Genomic DNA, 21,899 nt, shown 5'->3' on the forward strand with positions numbered 1-21,899 from the left:
AGAAACTTTCTTGGGAGTGAGGGGGGTTTGAGGAACTTTATGACCTTGTAGACTGAACCTTGCTGAGAGGTTTTCTTTGATAATTTTGGGCACCGTCCCACCAACAGCCCCAAGCTCTAGAGCTGAACACTTCCACAGTGCATCTCAACAATTGTGCATCTCAATCCTTTCTCCCTTCTCCTACCACCTCTTAATCCACTTCACATAAGAGCTTAAACTTCGCTTTACTCTCCGAATGCTTGTGGGGCAGGCAAGCACTGATAGACCCTCCTCCAGGAAATGCAGCATCTAAGGGTCTATCACTGAGTCAAGAATTGAGCTCAAGAGTCCTGTCTGCCTAATCCCCTCACCCCTTTTTTAACCACTAAATCAGACTGGCTCGTTTTATTGTTCCTATTCTGAGCTCCTAAGGTGCTTCTCTGCCTGCCTGCAACGAACTGCTGTTGAATTTGACAAGTTGCTCCTGCCCCTGGAAAATGGGCCTATTTTTGGAAACCAGTGGCAAATTTATAAGCGGTTTGCGCTGTATTTCTTTCCTCCAGGATGACACCACCTTCATCATGTCTAAGTAGTTGTTTTCCTGTACAAGAGCCCTTGTTATTTCACTATGTATGCAGCAGTTCATTATGTAGCTGTCAGCGGGACTCTGGTGTGTTAACCCGCTGTCACCAATTTGTAACCCCTCTCTCGGTTAGATTTAGGATTTTCTGGTAGAGCACACGCATGTATCCCTTGTTAACCAACGCAAATGTCCACAAGGAGTTCAGCACCATTAGCTTGAAGTTTAATAGATGGAAAAGAGCTGGGAGTAAAAATCTGTTAAAGTTACCAACTTCCCGGCCAGGATTTTTAACCTTGGATTTCACCGGGTCTTGAACAGAATTCAGACTTCCCTGATGGACACACATTCAGTCCACAATTCTAGGCTCTCAGTCTTAGGAAAGGATCAACCCTGAATTCTCTGACATCAAAGCAGGATCAACCCTGAATTCTCTGACATCAAAGCAGGATACAACACAGCCTATGCTGTTATGACTTCTAGCTTAGGAATTTCCTCAGTCACCTTTCCAGTTTGTCTACCTGCAATCACCTGTTCCTGGCTAATGCATCTCCTGTCATCCCCTAATCCTAGATGTGCACTGCCCTCTGAAGAGCTACTCACCTGATGTCTCTGAATGGCTGCTGAGCAGCTCCCTTTAAATCTGTTCTGTTTTACACCCTCAGTTCCCAGCTGTGCCTCAGACTCCCTCTGTGTGGTTGGGGTTTATCAAGGAGCTGGATAGTCTCTCAGTGTATCTGTAAAATGGGAATAATACATCCTTTCACCCACCTACCCCCTTTGTCCAGCGTGCTTCTGTGTTTAAATTGTAAATTATGTGGGGGCAGGGATTGTTTCACACTGTATCCAGACAGCACCTAGCACAACTGGGCCCAGATCACAGCTGGGGCCTCTAGGCACTATTATAATACAATCAATAATTGTTACATGTGTTTACATGGACACTACTTCTCTTTCCATGGTGGCAATAAACCACTCTCTGATGAAGGTGGAGGTGGTACTCAAGGTCTCTCTGACTTTCTAGTTGTATTTTCATCTTTGAGTAGCTGCCACCACCGGAGTTATGCTGCTCTATGGAGACTCTTCTGAATTAAAGGTACAAAGTCCTGTGAATTTTCATGGTCTTTTCTGTAGGTTCTGGGCTTGATGCTGGATGAGATTTGATTAATTTTGGTAAAGAGGAGAGGCGTCCGATGAGGAAGCTTTTGAGGTGTGCTGTCTATATGTATCTTTATAAAGCTTCTGTGGGTTGGGGTGCCGCATGAGGTGCACAGGATTTTCCAAACAGCTTAAAAAAGCTCATTTATGGAGAAGGAAGCTATGAATAAGATGTGGCCTTTTTTTCCTCAGAGGATTTTTTTTAAAAAGCTCAGTAGCCAGATATAAACGATGGCTTAAGGGGGCTGTTTGGATATTATATTTTATTATGAGATGAAGTAGAAGATATTGGCTTTTCAACCAGTTTCTTCATTAACTTTTTTTTTTTTTTTTGCATTAGTGGGTTTGGGATTGTTTCCTTTTTTTCTTTTCAACTGGGGTGTGGGGGATGTGAAGCCCATTCAGTTCTTCTGAGATCTCTGAACTACTTTGGTTGCCATGGAAATAGACCCTAGTTAATCCTTGTCATAAACCAAGAGAAATTTGTGTGTATGGAACTTCAATTATTTGAATTGCGCGAATGTGTGTTGAAATAAATTGTAATGAGTGATATCTCTGGGCCTGCACTCTGTTGTCATCTCTTTTTTTAGTAATTAAAAGTAGCTAACAAAAACACAAGTCTGTATTGATCATTTGTCCCTGATGATTAAAATCTTTTTACACTGACTCAGCATACGAGGTAAGGGAAGCCTGTCTTCCTACAGTTCAATGCTGCCCTTGCTCTGCTGAAAGCTGCCAGAATTAATTCTTTCTCTCTCCCTCTTTGTATTTGCTTAGCTCTAATCATATATGAAAGACAGAGGTGGGAAAAGGTTGATAGAAAAAACAAAAACTTTCTAAGGGCCTGTTTAACTGGACTGATGAACTGTGCCTGTCAAGAAAACGGCACCAAAGGGGATATGAAGGGATGTAAGTAACATCAAACACAAGGTCCTCACCCACCACTCCTGGTATCAGCTTGTGCATGGCTCATGGCTGCTTGCAAGATATGTGCATGTGAGATGCATGGTCTGCTAGCAAGGATTCACGTGGTGTTTGGAAAATCCTGTGCACCTCATGTGGCACCCCAACCCACAGAAGCTTTAAAAAGATACATATAGACAGCACACCTCAAAAGCTTCCTCATTCATCCCTTGTGACTTTCCCAGTTCAGTGTTGAGCTCCGTAGAAGTAAGAATAGTTGGATAAGGACTGGTGCCTATCCAGTCAACCATATTGTCCAGCTTAAGGTCCACTTTAGCTCACTCCGCTCACTGGACTTCCCATCTGTAATACTTCCCTTGTGCTTGTGGTCAGCTGCAATGTGAGGTGCAGCAGCTGAAATCCGTACATAGCAATAGAGGAGAACTGCTGGTTATTGAAAGCAGAAGACCTTGATTGAGCACAATAAATGAAAGCCTCATGCTGCTTGCACAGAGTGAATCTTAAGAGATGCGGCAGGTATCCTACGAAGAAATGAATGGAGATATATTGGGCTTGTCCTGGGTCCTTTAATGAGAATCTAACTAATGAATGCTAAGAGCTCTGATCATGGGCTCATTCAATACACTCTAGATGGATAGTACATATTTTCCTAGATTGGATTATTGGAACAGCTACTATTGAGGAGGATTAAAATCCTCCTTCTTAGTAGTGTTTGGTTTAAATTGCCATTGTTGCACATGCATTAGCCTCAGCTAGAGATGGGTCTGAAATGAACACCCTCAAATGTTGGAAAAGTTCAGATCAGGATCTGAACTTTGTGCTCTAGGCCCATCTCTGCACAAAGCCAACAAAATATACAGCTTTTCTGATAGCGAAATTTTGAAAATGACGTCTATCGGGGCCCCTTTGGCACAGTTTAATATAGAGACCAATACTGCCAGAGGCTGAACATTCTCTGCATGTTCTGAGCACCCTCGACCCCCAGTAAAGTCAGTGGCATTTGAAGATGCTCAGCGCCTTGCAGAACTGAGCTCCTAATGGCAGGACAATGGAAAAAGTTGAGAAGAGCAAACTAAAGATCCTTTGAGTGGTGAACTGAAGCCATCTCTGGAACCCTGCAAACTGATGATGTGTGAATAGGAGCTCCTGTCTTTTTCACATGCCTTGGAGAATGATAAGGTAATGGAAAGTAGAGCTTGCTGAGATGGACACTAATTCTTTGTCTGTTCTTGCATTGACAGAAATAGTGCAAAGGCACTAAGGTCCCATTAAACTCAAGTATCAGGGGGTAGCCATGTTAGACTGTATCCGGACTCCTTGTTGTTTTTGTCCCATTAAACTGTTAGTCACACCAAATCTCTTTGTGTGTTTGTCTGCGAGGATTATAGTATTCAACTAACCCTGTGTATCTTGTGGGCACTTGAGCGTTCTGCTTCCATTCACACAAGGCTTTTTAACACATGGGACATTATTGCCTTCTCCGTACTACAGTATTATTGATCAGCTTCTTTGACTCAATTGTGGGAGGCAATTTAAGTCTTGTTACTAGAAGGTGAAGAAGTAATGAGGGCAGATGAGGATCTTTCTGGCAATGCTGTTTTTAGTTTCTTAGTAGTATTAGGTGAAACTTACCTAGATGCATAGGAAAGGCCCCGTAAGAACCTCTACATCATTCAAGGCCCTTTGTGGAGGGCTGTGCAGATGACAATGGGTCAACCAGCCATACAGGGGAGCCTCTGTACCTCCATGCACAACACAACAAGGTACCGTACAGCACAGTTAGCTGTGGGTTTCAAATACTCTACCCTGTTAATGTTCCAAATGATCTTCCAGATTACCTTTTGCCATTTTCTTCTGCAGTGCCGAACAACATTCTTGGTAATGATTCCATTATGGCTGTGTATTCTGAAGACTGTACACTAGACAATGACCTGTTATGATGTCTATAATCAAGCACTGCTAAAATATTGCTAACACTAGCTAGAAAACATGAAGAACAGGAAGATTCTTAAAAGCAATTTATCCTGTCTTTTTTGTGTGGTCTCCTTATCACTGAGATTTACAAGTATCTGCCCTAATGGCACTACACAAGGAGTGCATGACCTACATCGTATCTAATTTTTAAAAACTTTAGGCACACAAATGCAGTCGTTTTGCCTGAATGACTAGTTATGCATGGTTACATGCATTTTTGCACCAAATGCATGCTACTTGGGCATGCAATTTTCATATGTAATTTTGTTAACAATACATGCAAAATAAATGCAAGATTATTGCACTGATTCATTGATGTCAATGGAATTATACCAGACTAAAACTGTTGTAAGGGAGAGGGGAATCAGGCCCCATGGTTATTTGCAACCTAAACATTTTGCATATTGGACCCTAAATATACAGCTCTTTGGCACAGCCCCCTGCAAGGTCTAAAGTCATATTGGTGATTTGGCAGGAAATGGGAAAACCGTCCAGTGCTTTAAACAGAAGCATATTTCCTGAAATGCAGGGGATATTGTGGTTTGAAGATCTTGTAAATCTCTGTCCCTAGTGTGGGAAAAGCATCTTGTTTGTTTAGGGATGGATTCTACTACCATTCAAGTCAATGGACAAACTCTCTTTAACGGTGCAAGATCAAGCCTTTTTAACAGCAGAATAACTTGCCTTAAAGGCTTCATGCTCCTGTTTGTCTGAGAACAATCTGACTCTTATTGAAAGCACAGAGTTAGAATTTTTCTTGAACCAAATAGCAATGGAATGTTTTATAATATTTTTGCTAGAGTGTCTGCTTTATATTTTCAGAGACTACCTTTAAAAGTCAAGATTTTTCTCTCCTATTTCTAATCTAAGGGTATGTCTACACTACGAGAGTAGTTCGATTTTACTTAAATCGAATATGTGGAATTGATATTGCAAAGTCGAACATGTGTGTCCACACTAAGGACAGTAATTCGACTTTGTGAGTCCACACTAACGGGGCAAGCGTCGACATTGGAAGCGGTGCACTGTGGGCAGCTATCCCACAGTTCCCACAGTCCCCGCTGCCCATTGGAATTCTGGGTCGAGCCCCCAATGCCTTCTGGGGAAAAAAATGTGTCGAGGGTGGTTTTGGGTAACTGTCATCATCCAACCGTTACTCCCGCCCTCCCTCCCTGAAAGCGCCGGCGGGAAATCAGTTCGCGCACTTTTCTGGTCAGTGACAGCGCGGACGCCACAGCACTGCGAGCATGGATCCCGCTGCGACCATCGCTGCAGTTGTGGCCGTTGTCAACGCCTCGCAGCTTATCATCCACCTTTCCCAGAGGCAGATGCAGATAAATCAGGTGAGGAGGCTACGGCACCGCGGTGAGGGCCTGAAGTCTGAGAGTAGCACAGACCTGTCAGAAAGCACGGGACCCAGCGCCGAGGACATCACGGTGGCAATGGGTCATGTGGATGTTGTGGAATGGCGATTCTGGGCCCGGGAAACAAGCACGGACTGGTGGGACTGCATAGTGCTGCAGGTCTGGGATGAATCCCAGTGGCTGCGAAACTTTCGCATGCGGAAGGGGACTTTCCTTGAACTTTGTGAGTTGCTGTCCCCTGCCCTGAAGCGCAAGGACACCCGGATGCGAGCAGCCCTGACTGTCCAGAAGCGAGTGGCCATAGCCCTCTGGAAGCTTGCAACGCCAGACAGCTACCGGTCAGTCGCGAACCACTTTGGCGTGGGCAAATCTACCGTGGGGGTTGTTGTGATGCAAGTAGCCAACGCAATCATCAAGGTACTGCTCTCAAAGGTAGTGACCCTGGGAAACGCGCAGGCCATCATAGATGGCTTCACCGCGATGGGATTCCCAAACTGCGGTGGGGCTATAGATGGAACTCACATCCCTATCCTGGGACCGGACCACCAGGCCAGCCAGTACATCAACCGAAAGGGCTACTTTTCAATGGTGCTGCAAGCACTGGTGGACCATAGGGGACGTTTTACAAACATCAACGTCGGATGGCCGGGCAAGGTTCATGACGCTCGTGTTTTCAGGAACTCTGGTCTGTTTAGACGGCTGCAGGAAGGTATTTACTTCCCGGACCACAAAATAACTCTTGGGGATGTGGAGATGCCTATAGTCATCCTCGGGGACCCAGCCTACCCGCTAATGCCCTGGCTCATGAAGCCCTATACTGGCGCCCTGGACAGTGAAAAAGAACTCTTCAACTACCGGCTGAGCAAGTGCAGAATGGTGGTGGAGTGTGCTTTTGGCCGTCTCAAGGGGAGATGGAGAAGCTTACTGACTCGCTGTGATCTCAGCGAAACCAATATCCCCATTGTTATTGCAGCTTGCTGTGTGCTCCACAATCTCTGTGAGAGCAAGGGGGAGACCTTTATGGCGGGGTGGGAGGTTGAGGCAAGTAGCCTGGCTTCTGATTACGCCCAGCCAGACAGCCGGGCGATTAGAAGAGCCCAGCGGGACGCGCTGTGCATCCGGGAGGCTTTGAAAGCTAGGTTCCTGAGTGAGCAGGGTAACCAGTGACTTTTCAGTTTGTGTACAGAGAAGCTGAACCTGCCCCCGTTTCTTTACCCACTAAATGTTCAGTATCCTCTCCAGTTACATACCCCGTTCCCCCCCTTCCAACACACGTTTAAAAATAAAATCACTTGAATTTTGTTAATGAACACCGTTTTCTTTATTACTGTTTTCGTGGGAAAGTGTTGAACCTGGGACGCAGACTGTGGTGGGGAGCGGGTGTAGTGTAGTGATGCAAAGGACGCTTCCAAACTCCAGGAATGACAGGCTCCGCAGTGGTGGACTGGTGGTTTCAACGGACCCTGCCACCCCTCCTGTTCGGGACTCTGTGTGTGGGGGGGCTATGTGACTTTGTGGCAGGGGAGGACGGTTACAGATCCCCTGCTGCGTGGCTCTGTGATCCAGGATAAGGACCGCTGCATAAGATCTGTAACTGCCCTCCCCCGCCACAAAGTCACAGAGCACCCCCCACCCCCCACAGAACACTAAAACCACCTCCCAGAATGACCAGGGTAACTAGTGACTGCAATGTGTGTGTGCCCTGCTGCTGAACCTGCCCCCGCCTCTGTACCCTGGTAAAGGTGACTGTTCTGTCCAATTACCAATCCCCTTCCCCCCCTTCAGACAGACTCTCCTCTAAAGAAGATGATGGAAACAGATATTAACAGAAACGTATTTTTTATTAGCAACTACACATGAAACTGGGGGGTGAAACTTGGACGGGGGCTTGGGTGAGGTGGGAAGGAAATGACTTGTCAAATTTTGGGGAATGAGAGCCTTCTAGTAGTAGAGCAGTCTGCAGGGGTGGAGTGAGAGTTTTCACGGACTCTGCCGCCCCTCCTTCTTTGGACTTTGGGTGAGGGGGGTATGGGACTTGGTGGCAGGGGAGGGCGGTTAGAGATACACTGCAGCGGGGCTCTGTCCTCCTGCCTCCGGTCCTGCAGAACATCCACAAGGCGCCGGAGCGTGTCCGTTTGCTCCCTCAGTAGTCCAAGCAGCGTTTGAGTCGCCTGCTGGTCTTCCTGCCGCCACCTCTCCTCCCGTTCCATGTGTGAACGGTGCATTTGGGACAAGTTCTCCCTCCACTGGGTCTGCTGTGCTGCCTGGGCTCGGGAGCAGCCCATAAGTTCCGAGAACATGTCCTCCCGTGTCCTCTTCTTCCTACGCCTAATCTGCGCTAGCCTCTGGGAGTGTGATGCCAGGCTGGGTTGGGAGACAGTCGCAGCTGTGGGAATGGGAAAAAGGGAGTGAATTCCTCAGAAAGATAAATTTAGTTGTGAACAAAGAACATAGTCTTTCTCTGTAAAGAAGACCATGCACAGCACCTATCACATGCGCACTCAGGACAAGGTCGAATTTTCGGCCTTCGCATTCAGTGCCTGGGGTCTTGCAGTGCAGATCAGAGAAGCGGGGCAGGACACCGGAATTTGTGTAGCAGGCCGACATGGTAAGCCGTAGACTTGTGGCTGCTTAAAACTTTAATAGTTGCACTGGCCTCCTTTCACATTGAAAGCAATGCCAGTCCCTGCTGCCAGCAATCCGGCAAGCATGAGCTCTGCCCCTGTCCCACCCCCTCGCGGCTGTCCCAGGGAAAGATCCCTGTATGCTGCCCCTCTCCCGCCTCCACCGCGTGGCTGTAAACCGCCGGTTACAGTTCTGTAAAGGAACGGGCAAGCAGTCCCAATACTAACATTCCCCTACCTAATTCAAAGCAGGTCACTATGAGCGACATCACCCTGATGAGGATCTCAGACACGGAAAAACAAAGAATGCTTCAGGAAAGCCTGCAAAGACCAGGGCCGTATGCCACCATGCTCTGCAGGGCAATGATCCCGGAGTACTTGCTTGTCTCCTGGCGCAGAAATGTCTGCTATTACGGAGGACCCAATAAGGCCGCTCTCCCCAGGAACCTGATGCAAAGGCTTTCCAATTACCTCCAGGAGAGCTTCGTGGAGATGTCCATTGAGGATTTCAGCTCTATCCCCGGACATATAGACCGCATTTTACTGTAGCTGCACTGGCAGGGACTAAACAGTAGATCGGCTTGGGCAGAACAATCATGCAAAACCGGACATTGTTAGATTTTTTTTCAATAGTTGCACTGCCCAGGACTGAAACGTTAAGCGCCTAGGGCACACTAATCATGAGAAACCCATTGTTGTTATTGTTAATATTCCTGTTCTGTTAAAAATAAATGTTTAGATGTTTAAAACACTTACTGGATGATCCTTCCCCTGATTCTGTGTCCGGGTTAACGGCTGGGGAGGGTTGGTAGGGGATCTCTGTAAGGGTGATGAAGAGATCCTGGCTGTCGGGGAAATCAGCGTTGTAAGCGCTGTCGACTGCCTCGTCCTCCTCATCTCCTTCCTCATCTTCCCCGTCCGCTAACATGTCCGAGGAACCGGCCGTTAACAATATCCCATCCTCAGAGTCCACGGTCAGTGGTGGGGTAGTGGTGGCGGCCGCACCTAGGATGGAATGCAGTGCCTCGTAGAAACGGGATGTCTGTGGCTGGGATCCGGAGTGTCCGTTTGCCACTTTGGTCTTCTGGTAGCCTTGTCTCAGCTCCTTGATTTTCACGCGGCACTGCGTTGCATCCCGGCTGTATCCTCTCTCTGCCATGGCTTTAGAGAGCTTCTCGTACATCTTTGCATTCCGTCTTTTGGAGCGCAGCTCGAAAAGCACGGACTCATCGCCCCACACAGCGATCAGATCCAAGACTTCCCGATCAGTCCATGCTGGGGCTCTCTTTCTATTCTGAGATTGCACGGCCATCTCTGCTGGAGAGCTTCTGCATCGTTGCCAGTGCTGCTGAGCTCGCCACGATGTCCAAACAGGAAATGAGATTCAAACTGCCCAGATAGGAAAAGGAATTCAAATTTTCCCGGGGCTTTTCCTGTGTGGCTGGTCAGAGCATCCGAGCTCGGACTGCTGTCCAGAGCGTCAACAGAGTGGTGCACTGTGGGATAGCTCCCGGAGCTATTAGCGTCGATTTCCATCCACACCAAGCCTAATTCGATATGGCCATGTCGAATTTAGCGCTACTCCCCTCGTTGGGGAGGAGTACAGAAGTCGAATTTAAGAGAGCTCTATGTCGAACTAAATAGCTTCGTGGTGTGGACGGGTGCAGGGTTAATTCGATGTAACGGCGCTAAATTCGACATAAACGCCTAGTGTAGACCAGGCCTAAGAATAACTGGGGTGCTTCCTTATGCAGAAAGAAATCCTAGTTTTAGTGGGTATCTCTGTCAGGAAGTGCAGGAAATAATTCTCAGGGAAACCTGTTTTCCCAGATAGGAGGCTATTTGTCATTGATTGATTATCTCTTATCTCAAACCACCTTTATTTTCAAATAAGAGCAACACCCTTTCATGCTTGAATCTGGAGAAGTTAGGCTAGGTCTACACTACAGCGGGGGTCCGACCTAAGATACGCAACTTCAGCTACGTGAATACCGTAGCTGAAGTTGCGTATTTTAGGTCGGCTTACCTAGCGGTGAGGACGCGGGAAAGTCGACCGCTGCCGCGCTGCCGCCGACTCCGCTGCCGCCTCCTGCCGAGGTGGATTTCCGGAGTCGACGGCAGAGCGATCAGGGATCGATTTTACCGCGTCTTCACTAGACGCGGTAAGCCGATCCCCGATAAACCGATTGCTACCCGCCGGATCGGCGGGTAGTGAAGACAAAGCCTTAGAACCACAGACAGAGTGGGCTTTGTTGAAGGAACAGTGGGGTAGAATCATTGCTGGTCTCAAATATTTGTCACCAGCTCTAGGAAACTTCTCTGAGGGAGAGGAGATGGCTGCCTTGGCAAATGTTTCAGTTTCTTTGTTTCATCAAGCTGAAGGACCCCAAATCTGGCCCAGCATCTGGTATGTTTTAATTATCCTGATTCCAGCCAGGCAGCTGGCATATTTTAATGACTTGCTGTATAAAGAGTGTTTGTGACTGAGCCAATATGTGCAGAACAGAAGAGGGCTCCCTCTGTAAATATTCAGAGCTTGTTTGATAAGGCACTCTTCTCTCTTCGCAAGTTTCTTAAGGCAGCAGCCTTGAAGTTTTCCACTGTGATCCTCCCTCTCTTTAAACTTTGTGGAAATTCACAGTCCACATGGAAAAAATGGGGGGAGGGGATTGTTATCTATTTGGATTGTGTTTAACACATTGTGGGCACTAGTGGACATAATACACAAGAGTGGTGGGGAGGTGCTAAGCACGTTGTATCAATTCTTTCACTAGTTATTGAATTCCCATGACAAGATGTGTACTATTTTTTAATGCAGTAGCACCTAATTGATACATCTAGCCCAAGTTCCAGGTTACAAACCCTAATGCAGTTCTCATCTCATTCTGCCTACTTTCCCACCTTTGCTTTTGTTTTGTAAAGTCAATACGTGCCTGGGGAAATAGCTGGCAGCATCTGGAAATGACACATTCAATTACATGAACCAACTCCTTCAAATTGATAGCAAACCAGTGACGTCTGAAAAGCCCTACATAATATAACAAAACCCATGGTGTCTTCATGCTTTCATTTCTCTGAAAAACCATTTCATGCCTTATCTGTTGTGAGCATGAGATGTGCCAATGAACTCCAATTTAGTCCATGCAGTTTCATTGAAATTATTGTAATGAGCCTATCCCACATGGATTAAAGGGGTTTTTGGCATGTAGTATCTCATTAAATCAATGTTAATTGTGTTAATTCCATTTTACTCTAAAAACAAGTTGAGTGTGTCAGTTTTACCCATCGCAATAAAGCAGGAAGAGGTGGAAATTGTGTTTATGAGCAGTGTGCTAGACTTATACATTTCAATGGGTAAAGAAAAATGACTGTTTTCAAAGAATTGTCTTTTCATTGTAAATGCAGTGATTAAAATAAAGTTTGGTATTTCTGTAGTGTCTTTCATCTGAGGATCTAAGCAATTATATCTTGCAGCACCCTTTCGGGGTAGGTTGTTAGTATTGTCATGCCAATTTCACGAGTGGGGAAGTGAAATAATTTACCCAACATTATATAGCAAATCACTGGAAAAGCTAGGAGCAGATGCCAGGAGTCCTGAGTTTCATTTCCCCCTTTCCACTGAACTGCTTTGTTAATTTTCTCTCTTCTCACATTCATCATGGTGGCATTTAAATATCTTTCCAAATAATACAAAATGTAATGCTGCAAATACAAACAGTAATGCTGCTAAAGAACCAGAATACAAACATAACCCAAACTACTTCGGAGGTAGCATGGTCTAGTAAATAGCAGCACTGAACTGGAAATCAGGACCTGCTGGTTCCATTCCTGGCTCTGCCACTGACCTTTTATGTGGCCTTGAGCAAGTCACTTTGCCCTTCCCTTTCTCTGTTTTGTCTATTTAGATTGTAAGATTTGGGACAGGGACTGCCCTTATTTATGTGTCTGTATAGCACCTAGCACAACTGGAGCCCTCATCTCAATTGGTTCCTCCGGGTGCTACTGTAATACAAATAATTAATAATCAGACAAAAGCCAGAACAATCTAGTGCTTGAAAATGTCAAGCGCTATGTACATAATCCAAAACGCATTCAAGACAGTGAGTCTTTCCATTGGCTTGAATGGGCTTTGAATCAAACCACATATGAAAGCAGGGTACTTTTTAAAAATTTCCTCTCTAAAGAAACTTTTTCTTAAAAAGAAAATTCCTAAGATTAGCAATGTCTAAAACAGATAATGCCTCAAGGTATTTTGCTCCCAAAGACTAGATTTGCTGTAATTACTGCTAATAAAGAAATGTGTTAGTACAACAAGTAGGAATAGCAAAACTTTTTTTTAATTAACTTCATGGTTAACTGGTTCCATTGAAGGAAATCTCTGCTATGGATTCATATTTTCTGCATTTCTCCTCCTTTATTTGTGTAAGGTATTTGTGTGAAAATGTAATCTTGGTTCCCTAAAAATTTCATCTTCTGTTTAGTTCTCACCTGAAATCTTCCCTCCTGCAACCTGTGCTCATCCCTACAAGTACCATGCAGGTTGCTACAACCTGAAGAAACAAAGATGCTGCTTTCCTGCAGTTACCACTGGGAATACAAAAGACAGAACTGTGTTTAAATTTCACCTCTTTGCAAGTTTTTCATTAAAATTCAACAGCTCTTCAAAATGTTGGCTATTACTAGTATCCACTGAAAGTATTTATTTCAGGGATACCTTGAATGTCTTTCATAGGGTTTCTTTAATACTGTGTTGCATACTGCACATGAGGTTTGATAACCCAGAGGTTTGCTTGCTATGGTCCATTAGTGCCAAGGCTGCATGAAACGGGGAATGGTCTTGTGGTCAAGGCATTAGACCGGGGTTCAGGAGATGTGAGTTGAAATCCTGCTTCTGCCACAGGCTTCCTGTATGACCATAGGCAAATCCTGTGGGACTGGATTTTCAAGTGCTCAGCGTCCCCAGTTAGGGGCAGATTTTCAGGACAGCTCAGCTCCCATTTAGGCATCTAAATAAGGACAGGGTTTTTTTTGGGTGCTCAACACCCAGAACATTGTGACACGTATGACTAGATTTTCAAAAGAATTCAGTGTGAATTGTGCTGAGCTCTTTTGAAAATCTGTTCACTTTCCGAAATGCCTAAACTGGGAGGTGAATTCTTCTGAAAACTTGGCTGCAGTTATGGCTCTCGAGACTTTCTGAAAATTCCACCCTCTGCTCCCTATATGTAAAATGTGGGTGGTGTTGATCTCTTCTCTTCACCCCTTTCTTGATTTTAAACTCTCTGAAGTATGGACTCTTTCTTACTGTGTATAATGCATATTGCAATGGAGCCTGTATCTTGGCTGGGTCCTTTAGGTGCTAATACAAATAAGAATGCCCTTTAATGGGCCCTGCAAATGCTGCATTACACCTGTAAATTGTGTGCCTTTCTGCAAAGTTGAGATCAATTTAGAGCTGGGGTGGCCTGCACGTCTCATCAATTAGAGGAGGCCTGAAGACAGTGTTATTTAATCACTGTGTTTGAGATTAACATTCTGATGCTTCCAATTCACCTTAACCTTGGGAACACCTGGCATGACTCTTTTCTACAGTACATGAAATATACTGGATAGTAGTAACCAGCATAACAATCACGGCTGGAAGTTTGAAGATTTCCTAATGGAGAGTAGATTGAAAGAGGAGGACAGATGTCTGAGACAACTTTACCTCAATTATAAAATGCTGCTGCTAAAACAAACATCTTGGAAGCTTGTCAAGAGCAAACAGTCTTGTCATTTGGTGATCTTGGCTTCAAATACATCTTCAGTCCCAGTTGGGCAACAGATAAAGGGGCGAGAAGCTTAAAGGACAGAGAGATCAGAGGAGATCAGAGAGGATCCCCAAAGGAAGGTATTCTAATGTGTTAGCAGCACCCAAGGAAACGTCTGTAGTTTCATTTCCAGTTGGATGACATTTTGAAGTTATTCAGGGCTTCCAACTCTCAGAACCTAAAATACTCAGAGGGTAGGGGTGGCTAACTGAATCAGACCCTTAGAAATTAGGGTAGGTATCTTAGTGAGGAAAATGTAGATAGCTTTTATTTAGTAAATTGGTGTATTTTCTTGCACTCCTTCATAGTTACTTAATTGCTATTAATGAAGACAAGCTAGTCTGCTAAATATATTTTATATGCATTATATTGGTGCATGTTTGGGGCTAGCGCATGGGATGGGTGCTTATTGATACCTTTACAGATTGAAAAGAGAGCTAAGATTTTTCATAGCCACTTGGGGGATCACACTGTTTCCATTTACTTAAATGGGAATTGGTCATCCAGTCCTTTTGGCAGCTTTAAAAATCACACTATAAATAGATGGTACCATAAATAGATGGTATCTTCGTGCACAGAACTTTTTCTTAGGTGATCTGGGCTCAAAACCCACTGGGAGCAGATTGTGAAAGAGTGTGTGTGTGTGGGTGTGTATTAGTCTTATCCGAGTCATTGGTGAACATCACCAAACCCCCTGCCAGTCTGGTAGCATTTGTAGTCTCTGCTGAAGTGGAACCCAGACCTGGGACAAGATCAGATGAGAGATTGTCTTTAGTCCTGTTTCAGCAATGGAGATGGGAGGGCTGGAGCTGGTGACTGTCCCACATCTTCATTTAGAGACAAGAAAAGGCATGGCTCTCTCTGCCAAGAGCCCACATCTCTGGAATGCTCTTCCCCTTTGTCTATGCTGGAGTCCTCCTTGTGACGAATGATCACATGGATGATCTTCCACCCCTCTGCGTCTCCTTGTGTCAGGCTCTCGAAGGAGGTCAGGAGAAGACTCTAAAAGGCAGGGCATTCTAGGCTGTGGGATCTGGCTCTGGTACTGTTTCCCAGACAGCTGGCTATCCCACTGTAAAATCCAAGTGGAGGCAAGCCACTGGAGCTCTGTTGTGAGGTTCACAAGGCAAGGTCAACTTCCAGCCGGTGGGTAGTCTCAGTTATCCCACTGCGCGCACTCTCTCATACACACACACACACACACACACACACACACACTTTTTTGCCAGGAACATAGCCTTAGATACCACACAATACCACATTTGGAGATGTGCTGGAGAGAAAGCTGATCGATAGACCAGAGGCACTCCTACACCATGGTAATGGAGCGTATGCAATGATCTAAGATTGCCCACAGTCAGGATGACAGTGAAGGGGATACCAAGAATTACACACATTGAATCTATTTCCCCATGTTAAGTATTTTCACACCTCTTGTCAAACTGTCTGTAATGGGCTATCTTGATTATCACTACAAAAGTTTTTTCTCTTAATTAATTAGCCTCTTAGAGTTGGTAGGACAACTCCCACCTTTTCATGTTCTCTGTATGTGTGTGTATATATATATCTCCTTACTATATGTTCCATTCTATGCATCCGATGAAGTGGGCTGTAGCCCACGAAAGCTTATGCTCAAATAAATGTATTAGTCTCTAAGGTGCCACAAGTACTTCTGTTCTTTTTTCAAGAATACTAAGTGGTTTTAAAGTGTCTTGTTTCCAAAGTGCACTAATGTAAACCATCCAGTTTTATAAGTGACTGTAGGGCAGGTGAAGGTGCTGAACTGACAGCCACACTGAATAATAGCCTCTCTTTGTCCCCCTGACAGAGCACTGCCAGGAGCAGAGTATTCTCAGCTTGCCCATCCTGCCCTGACAGTATGCATCTTCTAGAGGGCCTGGCTATCTCTGTAGATGGGTGGAGAATTCAGTCTCATGTCCATGTACATTTAGTTCTTGATTCTTCGACTGAGACTAGATGCCAATTGTGGTGGTGTTTTTTTATGATGAGGGGACTAAAGTGAAACCACCAAACAGCCTTCAGATTGGTTTGGTTTCAGACCAGCAGCCTCACAACCCAGAACTCCATAGCCTTTCAAGTGTCCCCTGAGCCATCCAGTTGAATCAGGTATTTAAATTCCTACCAGTTGACCTGGTGGAGATTATTTTTACTGCTGAATGTGTTCTCATCCAGTCAGTCCCAATGTTATTGAACTCAAATGCTGTGCTTGTGTTTCAAATTATCTTAACAAGCCAATAACATTACCCAGAGATGCCAATGTCTTAAAATAAAAATCTCAATAAAAATGACATTTAAGCCCTGGAAAGTAATTACTTTCAAAGTGCAGTCGATTTTGAAATTAATGAATCATAAAACTCCTCGCTAAGCTTAGTCCTCCTTCAACTCTTCACTTCAAAAATATAAATTCTTTTAAAGAAAAGTAAAAATGCAAGTGTCTGAGCATTTTTTTTTTGGAAATGCCAGGCTGTCATCCTCAGGGAGCTAAGAAATCAATGGCTCATGTAGAAAAAGATCAGAAACTAGATCATGTCTGAGTGGTCCAGATTTTCAGAAATGCTCCCACACAATTGCAAGCCTAATGATTTTCATGCAAATGGAATGTTTTTGGCATTCACAAATAGTCATTTGTGTCCAACTGGTGATTTATGCATTCAGATAAACAAGTTTGCTGTGCAATTACCTTAGCGCTATATGTACAGTAGAGACTTATTTTGGTGTACTTATTTCACAGTCACTTGTAAAAATGTGCCCCCTATTTTTGTTTCTAATGTGCCTGTGATGGGTTGGATCACAGAAACCCCCTTGGGAACTGCCAACTGATGTGCCAAGACTACTTATGAGTTTACCCTGCATAAGCTTTATACAGGGTAAAACGGATTTATTTGGGTTTAGACCCCATTGGGAGTTGGGCATCTGAGTGTTAAAGACAGGAACACTTCTGTTAGCTGCTTTCAGGTAAACCTGCAGCTTTGGGGCACGTGGTTCAGACCCTGGGTCTGTGTTGGAGCAGACGGGAGTGTCTGGCTCAGCAAGACAGGGTGTTGGAGTCCTGAGCTGGCAGAGAAAGCAGGAGCAGAGGTAGTCTGGGCACATTGGGTGGCAGCTCCCAGGGGGTTTCTGTGATCCAACCCGTCACACTTACTTCCTCATGAAAGTTTCTGAAACGTCACATAATCGCTCCTCCTTCACCTGAAGAGCTTGCTCACAAAACTCCCGTTAGCCACTCCTGTTCACTAGCTCCTGTGCTGCTGGGCTGCTCCTTCTACCCCCCACTTCCCCCACCGCCCCTGAGAATGATGTCAGCTGTTCCCTCTTCCCCCACAGAGACACTCCCTTTGGGCCTGAGGGAAGAGGGAAATGCTCTGGCTGTATCCTGCAGCATCCTTAATTGGCTGCTCTTTCCCAGTAGGTGGGGCAAGTGAGGAAAGCAGCCAATCAGAAGGATTTTTTTTCCAAGGCAGGGCTGAAATTCACACAAGGGCGGTAGCATCTTGCACCATAGTGAGACCGGCACCAGATCTGGCCAAAGGCACGTGACTCATGATGCAATTGGGAGAGTTGGCAATGCTGGTTAGGGAATGCAGTGCATGTAAAACCACTGGAAAAGTCACATGTGCACTATCCAACCATAGTTTGAATTTTATGTATTAAACATAAGTCCCAACATAACATTTAGGCTACTGGTCTGCAGAATGTAACTTAAAAGACAATATTCATTCATCCCCTCTGGCACATTTCTCTGCCTGATGAACAGATATTGACCACAATAAAAGTGTTATGGAAGCAGAAAGCGACAGCAAACTATGCACAGAGAATTACCTCATGCCCAAAGGCCCCTCAGTCTGAGGCCCTCCAGGAACGAGTGGACCAAGAACTGAGTTTAATTTCACTTCATGAGGGAATTGGGGGGTGGAGCAATTTATACTCCCAGGTTGAGACCTTATACGTCAAGTGTCAGATCAAAGCAAATGGATACAGCTGGGTTGGAACCCCTTGGAGAAGGGAGGTATATTTGTACTGGAAATGGTGACAGACTCTGTAACTGTATCAGCACTGCCCATGTGCCACTGAGATAAGTGATTACTGCAAGGGGGGGGGGGGGGAGATGCAGACTGTTATATATGTATTTGAGTGAAATTGGGGAGATCCACGGCATATCATTGCAAGCCTATAAATCACTGTTCCAAAGGGCAGGGAAATTACAGCACCCAATCCATTAAAAGGATTCAACGCTTGCGAGTGCTGCCTTGTGAGCACCTCTCAGGGCCGCCCAGAGGGGGGGGCAAGTGGGGCAATTTGCCCTGTGCCCCGCGGGGGCCCCCACGAGAATATAGTATTCTATAATATTGCAACTTTTTTTTATGGAAGGGGCCCCCGAAATTGCTTTGCCCCAGGCCCCCTGAATCCTCTGGGCAGCCCTGGCATCTCTTGTGCAGCACCCCTTTCCCCGCGGTGCCCGTTTGCATTGCAATAAACTAATCAGTTTCCCAGGGTGACAAGTTAACAGCTGCATTGTCTTCTGCTGTCCGCCCCAATTAACTAACAAGGGGGGGGGGGTTTCTGCTCTTTCCTGGACAAATGCTTCTCCCATTATACAGCTCTAGTAACCGGGCTGTGCACTGGGAAATTCGCATGGGGAGGAGGAGTCCGGATGCTTCCCGTCCCAAGTCACAAGATGGCTACAGACAGAACCTCTTTGAGCCACTGCTGTATCCTCAGGTCCACAGAAGCTTAGTTGCTTCTATGGCTGCAGAGTGCCCCTTTGAGGGAGGACAGAGGTACTGGCCCTTCCCCTGCGTGGGTTCTAGACTGGGACAAGAAATAGCACTGCACCTTTTCTCTGTGCACAAGCAGGTCTGCACATCCAGCATGGGTTCCCGAAGACTTGGCTGGGCATAAGAACCACACCGGTTGCACAAGCATCAGGGCAATTGCAGAAGGCTGTGAAGAGAGCAAAGAATGAGGAATCCACAAATGTATCTAGAGAGGCTATTATACCCATTCAGATAACTGCCAGTCAGATGGCTGCATGGGTTGGAGAGGGAAGTCAAAAGAAAAAGTTTCTTGGCAATTGAAGTAACACCCAGAAATTACTGTTTTTACACACAGCAACCAGGTACTTGGAGACCCAATATGGATATACCCAGCGCATCAAACAGATATACATTTCCTGGGTACATTCAGTAATTTAGAAAAGAAAACATGGAGAAAGACTCTAGTTAATCAGAATAATGTAACTTTTCCCATTTTTATTTTAAATAGGTCATTACGTTATTTCAGAATTTCAGCACATGACTAGCATAAACCAACCAGCCTCTTTTTTTCCCCCATAATCCTGTCATGAAGCTTCCATTGAACCTATCTTAGAGCAGTATATTTCACTGGGAACTTTCCATTCCTGGTATTACATTTGGGCCTGCCCACAGGGATGAATTTTCTGCAAGCCAGTGTCACACCTTGAGATGCGCAAAGTGAGCTCTATCTAGAAATTGCCATAACCAGAATCTAAGATGGAAGGGCCACAGTGTGATTATGTGGATTCTTCTGTGAGCATTTGCCCCATCACTTAGATGGAAATTGCTGAGAATGATCATACATTCCATGTATGTCCAGTGGGAGAAGGTGGCCTAGAGAGTGGAGAATAGGGTGACCAGATAGCAAGTGTAAAAAATCAGGACAGAGGGTGAGGTGTAATAGATGACTATAAGACAAAGCCGTGAATATCGGGACTGTTCCTATAAAATTGAGACATCTGGTCATTCTAGGTGAAGGGAGCAGGATTCCTGGTGGCCAGTTTCTACGGATGCTTTTCCCCCCAAGTCGTTGGCACTTTATCACAGAACTCTGCGCCTTTCTTTTCAGGTGTACGAAAGAGGGACCAACGTGGACCAGTTTGTGACCCGTTTCCTATTGAAGGAGACTGCCAACCAGATCCAGTCTCTGCTGAGCTCTGTGGAGAGTGCTGTTGATGCCATTGATGAGCAAACCAATCAGATCAGGTTGGTAGTATCTTCTTGTCTTCTGCATTCTGCACCCTACTGCTGCTCTAACAGACTAATCTGTTTTGTTTGTTAACCAGCCTTTTTTACTACCATGGTGCTGCTGGGGAATGTTTATGTATTCTGTGTCTTGAACTGGTGTAGCCACCTTTCTCAAATGCTGTTTACTTCATAAAAAGAACAGGAGTACTTGTGGCACCTTAGAGACTAACAAATTTATTAGAGCATAAGCTTTCGTGGGCTACAGCCCTATGCATCCGAAGAAGTGGGCTGTAGCCCACGAAAGCTTATGCTCTAATAAATTTGTTAGTCTCTAAGGTGCCACAAGTACTCCTGTTCTTTTTGCGGATACAGACTAACACGGCTGCTACTCTGAAACCTGTTTACTTCATAGTGTATCATGGAACAAGCAGACAAGTGAAACTAGAAGCTCAAACTAGAAGTAGGAAACAAAGTTTTAATTTTGATAAGTTGGAAATATGCTTCAAAGAGTGAAAATTGTGACGTTCAGGCCTACACAGAGGGCCAGCACCAGGAGCTAGACACCACTTCAGACCTCAGGGCGATCCATCCCAGTGTGCTAGGGAGAACAGCACGTCTTCCTCTCCATAGCTGGCCAGTGCTCGGGGCATGCCCTCACCGTCTCACTCCATCTCTTTCAAGGTAGCTTGTGTCCCAGCATGTGAGACAGGTCCCGAGCTTAGGAAAGCAAGGAGATTGCAGTGGATAGGCCCCTGTACTGCGGGGAAGAATGAAGGAAGAGGGATCTGAGATCCCTCCCCACCCACACAAGGGCCTGCCAAATTCTGGCCATTGGGATTGCATGCAAGCACTGAGCTGTGCAAGGTAGCTTCTTTTGGTGTTGTTGGACTGTGCAAATTGGCTTGGAAACTTAGAGCTACTGCTGAGGACTGCACTGCAGGCATTAATCTTCCATAAGAAAAGAAATAGCATTGAAGCAGCTGCTAGCACAGAATTGAATGGCACTTGCAAATAAATGTAATAAAAATGCAGGTCATGGCTGAGACCTCATCTACCTTGACAGCATCCCTTGCCGTCTGCTTATAAATAAGTAATGATTTTTAAAAAGATCTCAGGAGCTGCTACCCGGCATGTTGCTGAACCCAACGCTCTTGGTAACTTTACGCTTTGCGAGGAGGCATCAGGAAATAAATCAGAGGGCAGATGGCCGTACGGCCAATAGATAGTTGATGCAAGCAGGCAAACAAAAGTGCTTTCACTCAAAGCTTCTACTTTATTTAGTCTCCAGCACTTACACATGTCCACCACAGGTTAGCAGAGCACCCCAAATCACCCCCAGATTCATATTTACCCAGGGTCTTGAGGAGGTCTCGAGTGGATAACCATAGACTTCCAGTGGCCAGCCTTCTGTTTGCAGGGGAACTTGAGAGGTGTCCAAGTGTTCAGATGTCCACCAAGCTCAGATTTCTTCCTCTCTTTATATC

The 21,899-nt window shown here is 45.4% G+C and overlaps 1 protein-coding gene across 1 annotated transcript in view; it reads left to right on the forward strand.

Moving 5' to 3' along the window:
* The window catches only part of NECAB2 (N-terminal EF-hand calcium binding protein 2), a 310,753-nt gene that overhangs the window by 220,339 nt on the left and 68,515 nt on the right, over nt 1-21,899 (forward strand). The window contains exon 6 of the mRNA XM_065416826.1: nt 20,297-20,433. Within this exon, the coding sequence (XP_065272898.1) occupies nt 20,297-20,433 (137 nt within the window). The remainder of the gene's footprint in view (nt 1-20,296; nt 20,434-21,899) is intronic.

This window comes from Emys orbicularis, chromosome 14, assembly GCF_028017835.1.
Source record: "Emys orbicularis isolate rEmyOrb1 chromosome 14, rEmyOrb1.hap1, whole genome shotgun sequence".
In the NCBI taxonomy this organism is placed as follows: Eukaryota; Metazoa; Chordata; order Testudines; family Emydidae; genus Emys; species Emys orbicularis.